We start from the raw sequence: 18457 nt of genomic DNA on the forward strand, positions 1-18457 counted from the left end.
GGGTTTTAAGAAAAATGAAAGACATTCTTGCAATAATAACTTTCAGACACAAAAGAGAAAAGAGCTGCAAGTTCCAGCTCACCTCAGGAAGCTCATCACAAAGAGTGATGAGTTTAGTTGGATAAATAACTACATTTTGAACTGTCCTAATAATGAGAATGTATGAGGGAAATTGAGAACCTGTTTAGAGTACAGGCGGGGGTCGGGTGGGGAGGAGGGAGACTTGGGACATTGGTGATGGGAATGTTGCACTGGTGATGGGTGGTAAGAAAAAAAAAAAAAAAAAAAGAATATCATACACTACGACCAAGTAGGTTTCATCCCAGGAATGCAAGGATGGTTTAACATCCGTAAATCTATCAACACCATACACAACATCAACAACAAGAAAAATGAAAATCACATGATCATATCAATAGACACAGAGAAAGCATTTGATAAGGTCTAACACCCATTCTTGATCAAAACTCTCAGCAAGATGGGAATGGAAGGAACCTATCTCAATCTAGTTAAAGCCATCTACCACAAGCCAATGGCAAATATCCTCAATGGAAAAAAACTAAAAGCCTTTCCTCTAAATTCTGGTACAAGACAAGGCTGTTCGCTCTCACTACTCCTCTTCAACATAGTACTGGAAGTGCTTGCTATAGTGATAAGGCAAGAAAAAGATATCAAGGGAATCCAGATAGAAAAGAAAAAAGTCAAGCTCTCAATGTTTGCAGATGACCTGATACTCTACTTAGAAAACCCTAAAAATTCTACCAAAAAGCTTCTAGAAACAATAGACTCCTCTAGCAAGGTGGCAGGCTACAAGATTAACACACAGAAATCAATGGCCTTTTTATACACCAATAATGATAGGAAAGAGATGGACGTCAAGAAGGCAATCCCATTCACATTACTGCCACACAAACTCAAATATCTTGGAGTCAACTTGACCAAAGAAGTGAAGGACCTATACAATGAAAACTGTAAAGCCCTGCTCCAAGAAATAAGAGAGGACACACAGAAATGAAAACACCTACCCTGCTCATGGATTGGCAGGATTAACTTAATTAAAATGGCAATACTCCCCAAAGCATTGTACGATCCCTCTAAAGATATTCATGACATTTTTTCAAAGAAGTGGATCAAACACTTATGAAGTTCATCTGGAACAATAAACACTCTCAAATAGCTAAAACACTCCTAGGGAAAAGGAAAATGGGAGGCATTACTTTCCCCAACTTTATACTGTACTGCAAAGCAATGGTTATCAAAACAGCATGGTATTGTGATACAGACAGACCCTCAGATCAGTGAAATAGGCTTGAGTTCTCAGACAATGTTCCCCAGGCATACAATCACCTAATTTTTGACAAAGGAGCAAGAAATCCTAAGTAAAGCAGGGAAAACTTCTTCAACAAGTGGTGCTGGCAGAACTGGTTAGCCACTTGCAAAAAAGCGAACATAGACCCCCAGTTAACATCATGTAAAATCCAAATGAATTAAAGACCTTGATATCAGACCTGATACCATAAGGTATATAGAACAACACATAGTTAAAACACTCCATGACATTGAGACTAAAGGCATCTTCAAGGAGGAAACTGCACTCTCCAAACAAGTGGAAGAAGAGATCAACAGATGGGAATACATGAAGCTGAGAAGCTTCTGCACCTCAAAAAAAATAGTGCCACGGCGTGATGGCGGCCACCGAGGGGGCCGGGGAGGCCGCGCAGGGCGGCGAGCCGAGTCAGCCGGAGCCGCCGCCGCCGCCGCCGCCAGCCCCGCCGGCCCCGCCGCAGGGCGAAGAGGAGCTGGCCGAGGCCGGGGACGCCTTGCCCTCGCCTATGGACGACGGGTTTGTGAGCCTGGACTCGCCCACCTACGTCCTGTACAGAGACAGAGCAGAATGGGCTGATATAGATCCTGTGCCGCAGAATGATGGCCCCAATCCAGTGGTCCAGATCATTTATAGTGAAAAATTTAAAGATGTTTATGATTATTTCCGAGCTGTTCTGCAGCGTGATGAAAGAAGTGAACGAGCTTTTAAACTAACCAGAGATGCTATTGAGTTAAATGCAGCCAATTACACAGTGTGGCATTTTCGAAGAGTTCTTTTAAAATCACTTCAAAAGGATCTACATGAGGAAATGAATTACATTACTGCAATAATTGAGGAACAACCCAAAAACTACCAAGTTTGGCATCATAGACGTGTATTAGTGGAATGGCTAAAAGATCCATCTCAGGAGCTTGAATTTATTGCTGATATTCTAAATCAGGATGCAAAGAATTATCATGCCTGGCAACATCGACAGTGGGTTATTCAGGAATTTAAGCTTTGGAATAATGAGCTGCAATACGTAGACCAACTTCTCAAAGAGGATGTGAGAAATAATTCAGTCTGGAACCAAAGATACTTCGTAATCTCTAACACTACTGGCTACAGTGATCATGCTATTTTGGAAAGAGAAGTGCAGTACACTCTGGAAATGATCAAACTAGTACCACATAATGAAAGTGCATGGAACTATTTGAAAGGCATTTTGCAGGATCTTGGTCTTTCCAAATATCCCAATTTATTAAATCAATTACTTGATTTACAACCAAGTCACAGTTCCCCCTATTTAATTGCCTTTCTTGTGGATATCTATGAAGACATGCTAGAAAACCAGTGTGACAACAAGGAGGACATTCTTAATAAAGCACTAGAGTTATGTGAAATTCTAGCGAAAGAAAAGGACACTATAAGAAAGGAATATTGGAAATATATTGGAAGATCCCTTCAAAGCAAACACAGCACAGAAAGCAAGCCTTCAACAAATACGCAGCAATAACACCATCCAGAAGAATTTGATGGAATGCTTTTTTTTTTTAAAGACTCTAATGCAAGAGTTTAAAACTAGGATGGTCATTCCCTTCTGGGATAAAACATGCATTACAGAAGTCATTGCTTTTTAACAAGAACTAAGTGTGATGTTCCTTAGGTGCTGCTGCTCTTCAGACTAGTTCTATGTAACTTGATTCTTTTAAAGCAGAATACTTCTGGGGAGTGAGGGTATGGGAGGGAGAAAATCAAAAAGTCCCATAAAGAAAGATAATTTTGTAGTCTTATCAACATTTATTCTAATCCTTTAGTGTCACCTTCTCCCTCAGGACTTGCAGCAATCATGATTGAAGGTAACTTGTATGGATGTGGGTGACTTGATTTTGGGTTAAGCAAGCAGGGAATGCATTTGTGATATTAGAGCTGCTATGCCACACTTATAATATTTTGCTATCACTGTAACCAACTAATGCCAAAAGAATGGTTTTGTAATAAAATTAAAGATGTGTCCTAAAAAAAAAAAAAAAAAAAAAAAAAATAGTGCCCAGGATACAAGAGCCACCCACTGAGTGGGAGAAACTATTCACCCAACACCCATCAGATAAGGAGCTAATCTCCAAAATATACAGGGCACTGACAGAACTTTACAAGAAAAAACATCTAATCCCATCAAAAAATGGGGAGAAGAAATGAACAGACACATTAATAAAAAATGAATACAAATGGCCAAAAGGCACATAAAAATGCTCCTCATCACTTATCATCAGGGAGATGCAAATCAAAACAGTGATTAGATACCATCTCACATGACAGAGATTGGCACACATCACAAAGAATGAGAACAATCAGTGCTGGCGGGGATGTAGAGAGAAAGGAACTCTTATGCACTGCTGGTGGTAATGCCATCTAGTCCAACCTCTATAGAAAGCGATATGGAGATTCCTCCAAAAACTGGAAATTGAGCTCCCATTCGACCCAGCTATTCCACTCCTAGGGATATACCCTAGGAACACAAGAATACAATACAAAAACCCCTTCCTCACACCTATATTTATTGCAGCACTATTCACAATAGCCAGACTCTGGAAACAACCAAGATGCCCTTCAAGAGACAAATGGCTAAAGAAACTGTGGTATATATATATATATACACACACACACAATGGAATATTATGCAGCCATCAGGAGAGATGAAGTCATGAAATTTTCTATACATGGATGTACATGGAGTCCATGATGCTGAGTGAAATAAGTCAGAGGGAGAGAGAGATGCAGAATAGTCTCACTCATCGATGGGTTTTAAGAAAAATAAAAGTCATCTTTGCAACAATCCTCAGAGACAATGAGAGGAGGGCTGGAAGTTCCAGCTCACTTCATGAAGCTCACCACAAAGAGTAGTGAGTGCTGTTATAGAAATCACTGCACTGAGAACTACCATAATCATGTGAATGAATAAGGGATCTGGAAAGCCTGTCTAGAGTACAGGTGGGGGTAAGGTGTGGAGGAGGGATTTGGGACATTGGTGGTGGGAATGTTTCACTCGTGAAAGTGGGTGTTCTTTACATGACTGAAACCTAATCACAATCATATTTGTAATCAATAAATAAAGAAAAAAATGCAAAAAAATTAATATGTTTCAAATGGCAAAAAAAGTAAATGTGAGTGCAAGCTAAATGTAAATCCACTAAGCTGGGCAATTCTGGTTTTACAATTGAGTGAATTAAGTTGCTATTCAGATACAAGGACATTATTTTCCTATAGTTAAAAATTTCTACTGTAAATTATTTGGAAACTTATCATTGGGCTTTACTGTCTTTATTTTTACTGTATGATATGTTTTTTGATGTTGCCATTAAAATTTTTTTTCAGAAAAAAAAGAAAAAAACAATAAGGGAGTAACAACAATAGTACAAAAAATATAAAAAAAGAATAAACCAAAAACCAAAACCATCAGCTATGAAGAAACAAACAAGCAAACGAGCAAACAAAAAAAAGACCAGCAACTCCTTAAAAAAAAAGGTTGTTTCTTCTTTTTTTTTTTCCTTTTTGCATAGGCACACTAAATATTGGGGAAATTAGAACTGGAATTCCCTTGGCCTAAGAGATACAGGATTTCTCCACCCTTGAAACATACTGCCATGGGACAACTACAGTCTCCATACTCACTTATTTACACACTCCAAGGTCTTTTTATAGTGCCAGAAAACTTTCCGCTCATTTATTGGTGATTACATCTCACCTCTGTAGCTGGAGATCTTGTTATTTGCATAGGTCATATGGTGAAGGCAAGGAGAGAGGTTTTCTTTACAGTTCTAGGAGTTCTGTTCCATCACTCTTGTTGTAATCAGTCTTTTGTAATTAGTGGTCTTGGTTTTTGTTCAGATCCTGGGCAGAGCCTAGGCTATATTCTTTCAGCATGGTTTCAGAAGTTCTGCTCAGTCACAGTTGTCAAAAATCAGACCTTTAGGATTAGAAATCTTGGTTTTTGTATGAGTCCTAGGCTGAGGCCTAGTCTAGGAACTTACTCATTGGTCCCTTGATAGGTTCTGTCCAGTCCATGCTTGTCAAAGTAAATAGCAATTTTGGTTTTTGCTTAGGGCAAAGGATGACATGTCTCCCAATTGTATTATACCGTTAGGTGGTGAGATAGGACAGCCCTCTCAGCTCAAGTTGTTGCCATTTCCTCATGTCAGGATATCATGTTAAAACTGGTACAAGTTGGTGTCGGTATGGCATTCCAAGTTTCTCTGGGAGGAGTTTGGTTCCTGGTGCTGTTGCTGGAACCTGTGTCCGTTCCACCTCTGGGATCTGGGATTCTGGATTAGACGGTTGCTGTCCAAATGTATGGAGTCTAAGTTGGGTCCACATGACACAAGGTCAGAGTGGGAGGCAACTCTGCATTATAAAAAGTATGGGTTCTTATCCCTAATAGGTAAGAGTTTGTTTCTGTGCATAATATTTCCCTTTATTTAGAGTGCCTATGCAAAAGGGTATGGTGACATATTGCTGGTAGATTTGGAGGTGAGGATGATAGTCTGCACAATCTCTGTGCCCTAATTTTGACCTGAGCATTTATCCCAGGCAAGACTTTCCTTGTAGTAATACCCTTGATTCTGAAGCAAGGACAGAAGTTCGGGCATAGTGGGGAGTTTATGGTGATCTTTTTTTGTTTTTCTTTTGCAGCATCCCCCCAACCTGAGTTTGAGTCTCAAACTTTTGTTTGAATCTTTTATCCTGCAGTTTGTGGCACTTGATACAATGGAAATATTGATAGGCCAGTGAAGAAGATTCAGATAAAATGGTCCCTTTTCAGGCTAATTCTGAAGCTGCTGGCACCAGTGTAAAGATAGCCAGAGACGATTCCTTATACTATAATACTAATGCCTGGGAAGAATGGTTTTGGGTTCCAGGTCAGGAATCTAAAGACAATTCCTTATAATGAAAAAAAAATTAGACATTTATTAAAACTAGCACAATCAGCTGTTATTTGGATGACTAGAAAGTGTCATGATGAATGAAATTAGTTAGGAGAAGGACAGATACAGAATGATCTCTCTCATATGTGGGATACAAAGAAACATGATAAGAAACATGAAATGCTCAAAGGCAGCAGACCCGGAGAACTAGTCCACAAACCAAGGTCACCATTGTTGCGAGAACATAGGGGGCAGGGCTGGTGAAAGGTGGGTATCATGAGGGGTGGAGAGACAATGATTAAAAGAAGAAGCAGACATTCTGGTAAGGGGTGTGGTGCTGAAATGTTGTATTCATAAGACCCTGTTAGAAATAGTATTGTAAATCATAGTGCCTAATATATATATAATCCTAAAAATCAGATACTTCAAAGCCTTAACTTGGATGTAGTTGTAATTCCAACTGTTTTGTTTCAGATTACAGGCTCCATGTTACCCCTGATGTTCTCTAGCTTCTTCCTAGCAGACTCTAATGTCAAAGACACAAAATCCAGGCCCTATACCCTTGCAGGAACTATCTGGTAAAGACACTCAGTATAGCTCCTTGAGCAATGAATCTACTTCCTCTTCAGGGCTGGGCAGCATCAAAGCCTGAATTTACTGAAGTTCTCACTCTGGAGCAGGTACTAGCTCCATATAAATGAGAGGATTCTAAGAGTTCCCTCTGCTCTAGGACCTTCTTTGAACCTCAATACCCAAATACTCACTCAAATCCTAGCTCTGCACTTTCCTATTGAATGAGCAATCTTTTTTTTTCCCCCTCATCAAAATGATTGTCCCCTCTCATTTATAACAGAAGCAGGAGACTAGGAATTTTGATTCTTCTGCTCTGCTGTTTAGGGGCCATGACCTTGAACAAGTCAAATAATCTGCATTTTTCTTACCTGGAAAATAAAGTAACTAAATTCTACTATCTTTAGAGTCCCTCAGCTTGAATTTTATGAGAAAATCAGTTGTTTCCTCCTCTGGGCTCCCTGCACATGTTATCCAGCTTTCTTTGCAGATATTTTATTAGTTTATCTCTTTACAAACTTATTCTCCCACTGGACAAGAGCAGCTCCAGAATAAGGTCTCTATCCTAATTATCTTTGTTTCCTTTCTACCTAGGGAGGAGTGAGAAAAAGTGATGGCAGAAGATCAGCTTTAAGTGTGCTCTCTTAAGTGGATCACTGTGAGAACAATCATACATAATATATTTCCCTTTAAACTCACAGTGCACACATTAGCTTCCTAAATCTGCAGATGGAGTGACTGAGAGATTAATTCATCCAGGTCAGAGTTGGGCTAGCAATGAAAACCCAGGCTTTCCTTCCATTCCTCCATTCCAGGACCTACCAGAGAGTAGCAGGACTTGGATAAATTTCTCTAAAATCTAAAAGATGCTCAATAAGTACAGATGACATGAATGTTAAATAAACCCCTTGGCATGATTTTTGAGTCCTCTCTGCTCAGATTTGGTTGGGGGGGGGGAGTGTGCAACAGAGGTCCAGGGTAGAAAATAAAAACAAAATTGAATCCAGGAATTTATTCATTAAGAAAGGGGCAGGGCGGAGCTTTTACCAGGCAGGAAGAAATAAAGATGAAATAGTCTCAAGGTAATTCAAGGTCTCAGATATTTCACCCTGAAGAATATGCTAAGGCCCTAATTTGCATCATCACTCAACCTAGGAATTCATAGAGGATACAATTGTTTTCACAACCCTGGAAGGTCACATTATTCTTTCTTGCCCCAGTGCCCCTCCCAATTCTGCACAGGCAGCAGAGAGAGAAATCCTCTTGAAAGCCTCCAAGTGACTGAGCACCCCAGTTCTAGAAGCCAGCAAGGCCCTAGGCCCCAGATTCTTGGACTACAGGATGAATTCCCCGACCACATAGTCACAGGCAGAGAGAAATAATTTGAAGTGGGTTACTGTCTTCAGAATTTTCTTGACTTGTCGCACACCTGAAGAAGTTTCTTTGATTGTAGTTAATTTTTCTTAAGCACAAATAAATTCCTGGAGCCAGCCAAGTTAATGTTTGCCTCCTGGGAGAAAGGAGAAAGAATGGAAATCATCTGTTTCAGAGGGTGCCTTCTGGTTGTGCCTGAAGCTCTTAACCCCTTCGGGGCCCCCAGACGCCTCTCCAGAAGCTCTGCTATTGTTTTAGGAAGGAGTGCAGTAGAGCGAGAGAAGGAGGATGCTCATTTCTGTCTAGTGGTGAGTTAACGCCTATTTGCAGGCAAAGCACCAGATAAATAGCACTTTGCAATGAGTTCCTTTTAAATAGAGACCTGCCATAATAGCTGGTTGGGGGTGGGGAGATGGAGCTGTTTAACAGCCATTTCCCAAACAAGCAGACTTCAGAGCCTAACATTTCAAAGCGAGGCTGTGCAATCAGATGTCTTATAATTCTAAAACGCCGAATAATGGCCCTGAGCTCAGATGAGCTTTTTGCTGTTTTAGCCTATAGTGGATTGTGTGTATCCATTCACTCACCCCATATTTCCTGAGGAACCTCCAAAAGAACTAGGACAGCTAAGTGTGTTATCGCAGAACTAACTCTGTAGTAGTCCCTTGAATTATTGTATGTAAAATTAGAGTGTAAAACTGCGGGGTCCTGAAGCCCCCCCAGGGGGGACCCGGCCAGCAGGAATTAGCTGGAAAGGCTTCTCAGACAACCGCACTCCTATTTTGCTGAGTAGAAGAGCAACCACACCTGTAAAAAATCTGAAAGAGGTTAATAATAAAGACCCAAGGCAGCGTCTCACTGTTCAAGGGTACCTTTATTGGCTACAGTTCCTTCTTATATAGTGAAGGAGAAGGGGGCAGTACAAAGGTGATGTCAGTCATACTTTTGGCGCGAAGGCCCATACAAGGCAAGGATATATTTCAGGTTTCAAGGAACAAAGAAATTTAGGCATTCTCTAAATAAGGAAGTGGGCAGTGGGTCTAGGGGGGCTGGATGACCTTCAAGTTATGATGAACGTGCTGTTTCCATGGAAATTTCTAGTGACCTTCCAGCTGCATTCCTAATTGCTTAACTATCAGGAGGTGGTGCGAGATGTGCCTGCCTCAGTGATCTTGAACAGACAATGTAGCATACACTTATTGATAATAGCCTAGTTCACTCCGGAATGTGGTCTTAAGGAGTGAGGCCTAGTTTCTGATAACGGTACCAGGCAGCTTTTGCTCTCCTCCGGGCTAGAGCTAATTATATCTTGCAGCTGCATGCCTTTCTCTTTAGCTCAAAAAAATTCACAGCAAGACTGCAAAATGGCTTTTAGGTGAAAAGCTGGGCTATGGCAGAAAGAACAGCAATATGGCCTCAAACAAGTCAGTCCCCAACATCTCCCCCTTTCTCTTCTAATAAAAGAAGGAAAGTCGTGAGCGGGTGGTAGAACCATGTCTTAGGCTACAAGGCTTGACCAGGTCGGACACGGCCAAAGCCGCATTTAAAAGGTGGCTACAAACGCCGTGGGTGTGCACAGGGATCCGAATTATGCGCTGTAGCCTTTTCGGGCCGTGCCCTAACTGGGACCTTGCTAATCCCGTCGTAGGTGTCTCCACAGCCGAGAGCACAAGTGCCGGAGCGAGCTCCGCTTGTTAGCTATGCGCTCTATCTCCTGGAAACTTAGTGGCTGGAAAGGCGGCTTGGTGACTAAAGCCAAGTTTTCACAGGAGCCACGCGGGGTTAGATGCTGGTAGTTAACCTGAATAGAGGTTTTTGTCTGTTCATCTACCTGGTTCTTAATAAAGGCAGTGATTTTGCGGAAAATCCATGGGCCAAGAGAAAAGAGCAGCATGAGGCTAATAAGAGGGCCCACAACGGTGGACAAGATTGTGTGGAACCAAGGAGAAGAGAAAAACCAATCCTGGTACCAGCCTTGTTCTTCATCGAAATGTTTTTCAAAATCTTTTATACCGTCACCAATGTGTTGAACGCTATTCCTAACTAATCCAGGTTTATCTTTGAAAATACAACATTGTTCCTTAAGGGCTACACAGACTCCCCCCTCTTACATAAGGGCAAAATATAGAGCACGACGATTTTGGAGAACAACATCAGCAAGGGAACTAATAGTATCTGTGAGAAATTGCAGACTAGTTTTGATTTCATTAATGTCTTGTTCCACTGCTTGAGTAAGAGTGCGGAAATTGGATTGAGAGGATACAAGAGAGTAGATACCAGTGCCAGCGCCAGTAGCGCCAACAGCAAGGAGCACTGCAAGTGTAATGGAGGTGAAGGGCTCACGGCATTGTCGAGAAAGGGATTGAGAAGAATAGGAATAGGGTGAGGCGGCAGGAGAGGGAAAGATATGTTCTGAGTGAATGGTGATTTTTGGAATGAGAATAACGAGAATACAGTAATCATGTGAAAGGAGGAAAGAAGAACGAATGATAAAAGGAGTAAGACCAGAAGCACAGGCAAAATAAGTACCATTGGGAGCTAACAGATAGGGTTGTGAGGAGGAAGAATTGTAGATGTCAATAGTTTCGTTGCACACGTCAAGTAATTGGCTAGGAAGCAGGGAGTCGTTAGGCTTAATGCAGAGGCCAGAGCCTACGACTTGACCAACTGTAATGCCATGTTGAGGTTGTGTGTTCCAACGGAGGTCAGAGGGGTTGGAGGTAGAGGAAAGGTTGCCAAACACTGCAACACCTTCATAGAAAGGAGGTTGAGGAGAAAAACAAAGCCAACATCTTTCATAGGCAGGATCTGTAAGGGCAAGAGCAGAAGCATTTATGAAATTGAGAATAACCTGAGAGGACGGAGAAGGACCTGAAGGCATAGTGAGCTGTCTGAGAGAAGGAGAGGCAGATGGAAGAGGATAAGGAGGAGAAGGCATGTGTGATGGACCTGAATGAGGATGAAAAAAAAGTGTTAGGACCAACGGCGAGGGGGTGAGAATTCGGCAACTGTTTAAGTAAACGGAGGGAAAAAAGAAGTCCAGGGTCGGTACGCCTAACGTAAAGTCTGAGTCCCCATTGTACGGGTTGAGTCCAGTGATGCTGACGTCCAGCAGCAGTAAATTCGATGATGAGGGGGTTACACCAACCACGGGTAGCAGAGGATGCATCACAGTTCAGAAAAGGAGGAGTTGGGGGGCGTGAAACGGTGATGAAGTCCCAGGAGGAAGAGGGTTTCCAATAAGCAGTTCCGGTGGTTTCACAGCCCCAGGAGGCGCAAAAGTGTTGGTTATGAGCGCCACACTTATAGTCGCTGGAACGGGGCCGGTGGTGACCAGGGCAGACGTAGAAGGTGGTGAAGGGGTGGCGTAGTACATCACGGCGAATAACAGAGTTGCAGCCACCGCTAGCAGGGGAGTAATAGTCATCGGGGTCAACAGCACGAGGTTGAGGCAGGCGGAAATTGGAGGTGCCCCAGTATAGGCTTGCACCCATGGTTAGGGCACAAAGGTCGACTTGCAAGACCGGCCAAGGGATGGAGGTAGAGAGGATGGAGGTTGTTGGTGGCATCGGTGGGCATCGAAGGCAGCTAGGCAGAGTGTCTAATTCAGCATTGTCAAAGGTGGAGTCAGTTAGAAACAGGTTTGCAGGAATGGCGTCTAGCAGGAGGTTTATAAGAAAACAGCTTGGCAGGAGGCAAAATGGTTACTTCATATAAAAATTAAGAATTTGCAGAAAACATTAGCAATTTACATTACACTAGTTATTTTTGAATACCACGGGAATGCTATTTGACCTCTGTTAGACTTTGGCATAAAAGAAAATTTATAATTAACAATTGCTAATTAAAAAAAAATTTTTTAAACTGAATATAAAGGATTTTTCTTAAACTTCTAGTTATTATGTTAAAGCTGGATGCTATTTTTTAGCCATAAATACATATTCTATAGGCTTGAACTTACACATAGCAGGAAAGCCAGGTGACTGCAAAGTCCAGAAATTCTCCAGGGAAAAGTTATCCCCGATGGCCATTGAGAAATCTGGGGTTTGCCATCCCTCACACTTTCCGCCATGTTCTTAGAAGGACAAAGCTAGCTTAATACATAATTTTTAACACATGATTTTTAATTGTAAGATGCCAGTTTGTGAACTGACCAGACTGAACCAGGTTGAAAAAATTAATTGAAATTTAAAAAATGGATAAGGCTTTAAAAATTGTATTATTATAAAATGTAGAGATAACAAATAAACAGACAAAACAAAACAACACTAAACACAACATTTTACACTTGTGGCCACTTTCATTCATCACAACAGACACATAAACAGACAAAAGGATTGATTTAAGACTTATTTATAAAAAATTGACAAGCGCTTTTAAATATTTAGCTAACATGTTTGTGAGAAGAAGAGAAAAAAAAATTTTGTAGAAAAACTTTTTTAGTTTTGAGAAGTACTTAATGTAGATGGAGTGGAACTTTGCTGAAAATAAATTTTAAGGTTTAGATTTAACACAAAACATTTTTAAAACAATTTTAATTTGAAGTTTAAAACATTAAGTAAAATGGTTAATGAGCACTGTAGAAGGAGTCTCTACTTGGAAGTATGAAATGATTTGCTGTAAATGAATAGGTTTTCTTTAAATTGGTTTTGCAGTAGAACAGTAAGACAGCTGCAATAAAGTGTTAAAATTTTTATGATTAAACACAATAGCATGAACTATGATTATTAAAGGTATAAAAACTGATTTTTTAAAAAACAAACAACTGTTTTTACTATGAAGACTTTAAGTGAATAATTTGTAAAAAATATTATATACTAAATTAACTAAATGCTTAGATTATTATAAAATATAGTTAAAGACATCTGATACATTTACACACTTAGAACTTAAGACTAAAATTATATTTAATACTAGTTAATTTGCTTATAAAGTTTAGTTACTTTTATATATTACTTATAAAATTATATATAATATATTTTTCATTTATATTATTTTTTTTACTGCGACACAAATATACAGATTTGTATAATGTGCTGATATTTTGAATGCACTTAAAATAATAGTTCTTTCAATGCAGAAATAAAGAACAACCATTGCTGTAGCACAAAGTTAAAACTAAGGGTACTATAAAGCACACCTAGGTGTTCACTGTGCATTAAATTAACTATATTGTTTAAAAAGGCTAACCACATTATTTTTCACATAATTTTGTAAATACTTTAAAAATTAAAATAAAACTTTTAATAGAAATATAAGATTTAAATTTAACACTTTTGTGTTCGTTTGGATTTTAAAACACAAAGAAGTTTTTCTTTTACCAATATTTTGTTATCTGTAAAGTGACAGAATTATGACCTTGCTTTAAAATTTTCTGAGAGGCATGAAAAAAAAAAAGTTTATTGCTCTTATCTTTCTGTTGCTTTTTAATGTTTTAATAATTACTTTACACCACTTAATGCACTAAACCTAATAACACATATTTGACGAAGTGTAGGGCTGACAAGGTGAAGCAGAGTCTTTCACTGATAGCTCGGGGAGGGGCTAGCACAGTTAACAGCAGGAAGGCTAGAGGCAAATTATTTACAGTTAGCAGGGTGTAATGATATAGAGAAGAAAAAAAAAAGCAATCTTTTAAGATTAATTACTAATTTATTGGAATTAGAGGGAATGGCAACCGAAGAGGGGAGTCTGGGTTGCAAAAGCACCATGAGAATCATGGTTTTATTAATTGATTTGAGAATATGCAAGAGATGCTACTTTTCAGATTTTTTTTTTTTTTTTGAATAACAAAGATTGGGTATTTCAAGGTGAATTGGAAGGCTTAAAGTGGGAGTGTCAGGGCTTGAGCTGGCTGTTCTCCAAGGCTGGCAGGAAAGAGGCTGAAGGAGGCTGAGGATTGGTTTGAGCAAAGTAAAGGGTACATTAGGCTCAGAAGTTTTAACAGCAAAGTGTAGATATCGCAAGGTTTTATGGCTTAGCAGATGATACTTTGTAATTATCCTGCTTACTGTGCCCTTAGAATTTTTTGTAGGCACTGCAGCAGTTTCTGTTTTATGGCACTTAGCCTCACTTTCATTAGTTTGTCTCTTTGAGTTCTCAAGAGGGGGGGCCTGGCCGTGGAATTCAGTGGGCAGAGGACAGACAACTATAGATTTAGGAGGGGGGGGGAAACGCCTGAAGGGCAGAAACCTGTGAATTAAGAGAAGCAGCCTGTTTTTGAAGGCTTAAGATTTGTTTAAGATTTTTAATTTGGCCAAGTAGTTTCATTTCTATAGCTTTAAGAGGGGGAGCGGTGAGAGGAGGGAATCTGCCATGGTTAGGGACTGAGCGTTCTCCGCGGTGGAGGCTGCTGAGCAGGCGGGGGAAGACTTTCTCCATTAGGGAGAAAGACAGGAAAGGTAGTAGCACTGGCTTTTGAGCTAAGAGCATTATCAAGTTTGTTAGAGAGGTGAGAGACCATGGATGTAATTGTGGTGAGTTGGGAACTCAAGTCAGAAAAAAGGGGGGGGGGGGGGGAAGAAAGCAGCAACAGTTTGTTGCCGCGTGTGGGGGAGCTGCTGGAATGCTGGTTCTAGGGAGCGACTTCCAGGCATAGAGGGCAGCAAGAGCCATGTTGGCAAGCTGGGACCTGGAAAGTGTGTGCTGTACCTTTAAGGTATGAAAAGAGGCGAGGCCAGCTATACGAGCTTAGAGATCAGAATTCCTGCCTGTCTGCAAGGGCTTTGCAGCGGAAAAAAAAGTTAACTTCCCAAGAGACAAAGAGTTCAGCTTTTAGATTCTAAGCAGGAGAGCGTGTAAGGGGCTTGGGGGCCATAGGAGGTTACGGCTTGAAATGGCTCTTTGAGGCTTTTCCAATTAAAGGCTTTGTATTGTTGCAATTGCTGGCTAAGGAGGGGAGGGTGGTGAAACAGGGACGGAGCTGAAGCTAGGGAAGTGAAGGGCTGTTTAGGATTTTGCACAGAGGGTGCAGCGGCCTCTTCTGTAGGGGTCTGGGTGCATAGAGCAGAAGCATGGACAGAAGTAAGGGAGGGATATAAATGAGAAGCATTAGAGAGATCTTTAAGAGCATTAGTTACTTTGGAGACAAAGGTCAGTGGTGGAGGGAGGACAAGGGGAAGTATTCTCAGAGGGAGAAGGGAGATGAGAGACAGAATTAGAACGAGAGGGAGTCCTGGAACACTCACGGGAGACTTGTTGTACATGAGATTCAACGGCATGGATGATGTCTTTGGCGGTTCCGGCATTTTTAGTTACAATGATATCTCTTAACAGGCTCCAATATTGGAACATAATTTTTTCCTTCTGTGAATCATCATTATTTACAAAATAATCACTCATTTCATGTCCTACTTTGTCCCAAGTGGACGCAACAATTTCTGGACAGGTAATAATAAACCAATGACATACATTATGAATAAACATAAGAAAATTACAAATATTCTTTTTTGGTAACCTCTACATGTCTGGCTTTCAACTCAGACTGAATATCAATAATGAATTTAAGTTCAGTACTCAATGAAAACACCCATGGAAGTGAAGCCAACGGGCGAAGCCCCAAGAGCCAATCAGGGGCGGTGATCAGAACGACTGAAAAAACTGCAGTTTAAATATTTGATTAAGGCTAACTCGTTTCAACGCCTACCCGGATGGGGTATATCCTGCGATTTACGAAACAGCTCCGGACTCGCCGACCCGTAGTCGTTCGGAGTGTGGCGGTGGTCTTCGAGCCCAGCGTTGGGCGCCAAAATGCGGGGTCCTGAAGCCCCCCCAGGGGGGACCCGGCCAGCAGGAATTAGCTGGAAAGGCTTCTCAGACAACCGCACTCCTATTTTGCTGAGTAGAAGAGCAACCACACCTGTAAAAAATCTGAAAGAGGTTAATAATAAAGACCCAAGGCAGCGTCTCACTGTTCAAGGGTACCTTTATTGGCTACAGTTCCTTCTTATATAGTGAAGGAGAAGGGGGCAGTACAAAGGTGATGTCAGTCATACTTTTGGCGCGAAGGCCCATACAAGGCAAGGATATATTTCAGGTTTCAAGGAACAAAGAAATTTAGGCATTCTCTAAATAAGGAAGTGGGCAGTGGGTCTAGGGGGGCTGGATGACCTTCAAGTTATGATGAACGTGCTGTTTCCATGGAAATTTCTAGTGACCTTCCAGCTGCATTCCTAATTGCTTAACTATCAGGAGGTGGTGCGAGATGTGCCTGCCTCAGTGATCTTGAACAGACAATGTAGCATACACTTATTGATAATAGCCTAGTTCACTCCGGAATGTGGTCTTAAGGAGTGAGGCCTAGTTTCTGATAACGGTACCAGGCAGCTTTTGCTCTCCTCCGGGCTAGAGCTAATTATATCTTGCAGCTGCATGCCTTTCTCTTTAGCTCAAAAAAATTCACAGCAAGACTGCAAAATGGCTTTTAGGTGAAAAGCTGGGCTATGGCAGAAAGAACAGCAATATGGCCTCAAACAAGTCAGTCCCCAACATAAAACTCTCAGTGTTTATGAAGTGACAGTTACATATATAATGATTTTAAAAAGGTATTTTTGAAACCCTGATGTCCTATATCCAAGTCTCACACTGGTTTCTCTCTGGTTCCCTTAGTCTACGTTGCTCTCTGTCTGGTTATGTCCTCTGATGTCTCTGTGCTTTTGGTGACCTGTTGATCTGTCACTAATGAGCTGTGGTCTCCCTCTCCAGGCCAATGCTTGTTGCTCTTTGTTTTTCCATGATTCTCTGCCCATGTAGATATGGATGAGAATTGCTGTTTTTCCTTGATATCTGCTTGGGCACAGGTAAGGGGTCCTTCTGTCTCAGCATGAATCTGGAGAGTCAAAGAGGATGTTAAGTGGCCTGTGTTCCCCTTTTAAGTGCACTTTAGCCACTTTCATTATCTGTCTGACTGGCTATCCTGCATACAGGCAAGATTTAAAAGGATCACTGTATTCACTAGATTACCTCGTATAGCCCCCTTCTACTTCCACGGTAACAGAGGAACATATTGGGGAGAGAGAACAGAGAACAGAGAACAGAGACATATTGGGGCCGGAGAGATAGCATGGAGGTAAGGCGTTTGCCTTTCATGCAGGAGTTCATTGGTTCGAATCCCGGCACCCCATATGGTTCCCTGTGCCTGCCAGGAGCAATTTCTGAGCCTGGAGCCAGGAATAACCTCTGAGCACTGCCGGGTGTGACCCAAAAAATAAAAAATAAAAAAAAAGAACAGAGACATAGAGCTATATTTCAGGGTAGAGCCATTCTTTAATAAAGTGGCTTTGGGCCAGGTGGTTACAAGCAGTGTCTCCATTTTCTTTCCTGTACAATAAAGACAATAGTACTGATTTCAGGGAGCTGTTGGGGTTTAATTAGCTAATACATAAAACACTTAAAGCAACTCTAGAGCAAAGCAAGTGCGAATGCCAAGTGGCAGCCAGCCTATTCCTCAGGTTATTAAGATCTTATAGGATGAAGAGACAACGAAAAGATCAGATTTTCTGTCTGTGATGAAGGACCAGGAATGCACACATCAGAGATTTAGGGAGACTTTACAGTGTAACATAAAATTGTACCAGTCAGAAGGGAGAAAGTACTTGATCAAAATTGTACTATATTTGTAAAATTATATACATCTTTAAAATGCACAAAATATATTATATATTTCATGGATATTATTATATAGATAGTAGAATTATATACAATTGGGTCTGGAGAGATTGTACAGGGGGTAAGACACTTGCCTTGCATGTGACAAAGCCCGGTTTAATACCTGGCAATAAATATAGTTCTCCACAGGAATGACCTGTGTCCAGAGTCAGAAATAAGTCCTAAGTGCTGCCATATATAACCCACCAAAAGTAAAAAATTAAAAAGAAATACATATATTTACATTATTTTCAAGAATTTCAAGGTTCTCATAGTTAATGGTGGCTGCATAAACTTAAGTATCATACATAAAATCCACCAGACAAGTGGAGAAATAAAGTGAAATTTGTGCCTAGAGAGCAGCAGTAGGAGACAGCAAACAATTAGATGATGTGATTATTGTACAACCAACAGTTATTCCCTGTCTCCTAAGAGCACTACCACCAAGAACAATGAGGTTGGGATGGACTGGTTCCTGACAATCACATGTTGGGACAGGACATGGATAGAAGCTTGTGTGATTGGGTTTCATCTTTATACTTTATACTCCTTTTGCCATGAAAAGAAAACAACTTTCTTTTGTTGTTGTTGGGCCACACCCGGTGATGCTCAGGGATTATTCCTGGAGCTCTGCTCATAA

The 18457-nt window shown here is 40.8% G+C and overlaps 1 protein-coding gene and 1 non-coding gene across 2 annotated transcripts; one reads left to right on the forward strand and one right to left on the reverse strand.

The window, feature by feature from the left end:
• The first annotated feature begins 1685 nt into the window (after nt 1-1685).
• LOC126022430 (protein farnesyltransferase/geranylgeranyltransferase type-1 subunit alpha-like) lies at nt 1686-3261 on the forward strand. Its single transcript, XM_049783322.1, has one exon. The coding sequence runs from the start codon at nt 1686-1688 to the stop codon at nt 2820-2822; it is 1137 nt and encodes a 378-aa protein (XP_049639279.1). The 3' UTR covers nt 2823-3261.
• Nucleotides 3262-13201: 9940 nt separating this feature from the next.
• On the reverse strand, nt 13202-13331 carry LOC126023105 (small nucleolar RNA SNORA22). Its single transcript, XR_007500317.1, has one exon. It is a non-coding gene; the product is annotated as a small nucleolar RNA SNORA22 (small nucleolar RNA).
• Between the last annotated feature and the right edge of the window lie 5126 nt (nt 13332-18457).

This window comes from Suncus etruscus, chromosome 11 (assembly GCF_024139225.1).
Source record: "Suncus etruscus isolate mSunEtr1 chromosome 11, mSunEtr1.pri.cur, whole genome shotgun sequence".
Classification (NCBI taxonomy): domain Eukaryota; kingdom Metazoa; phylum Chordata; class Mammalia; order Eulipotyphla; family Soricidae; genus Suncus; species Suncus etruscus.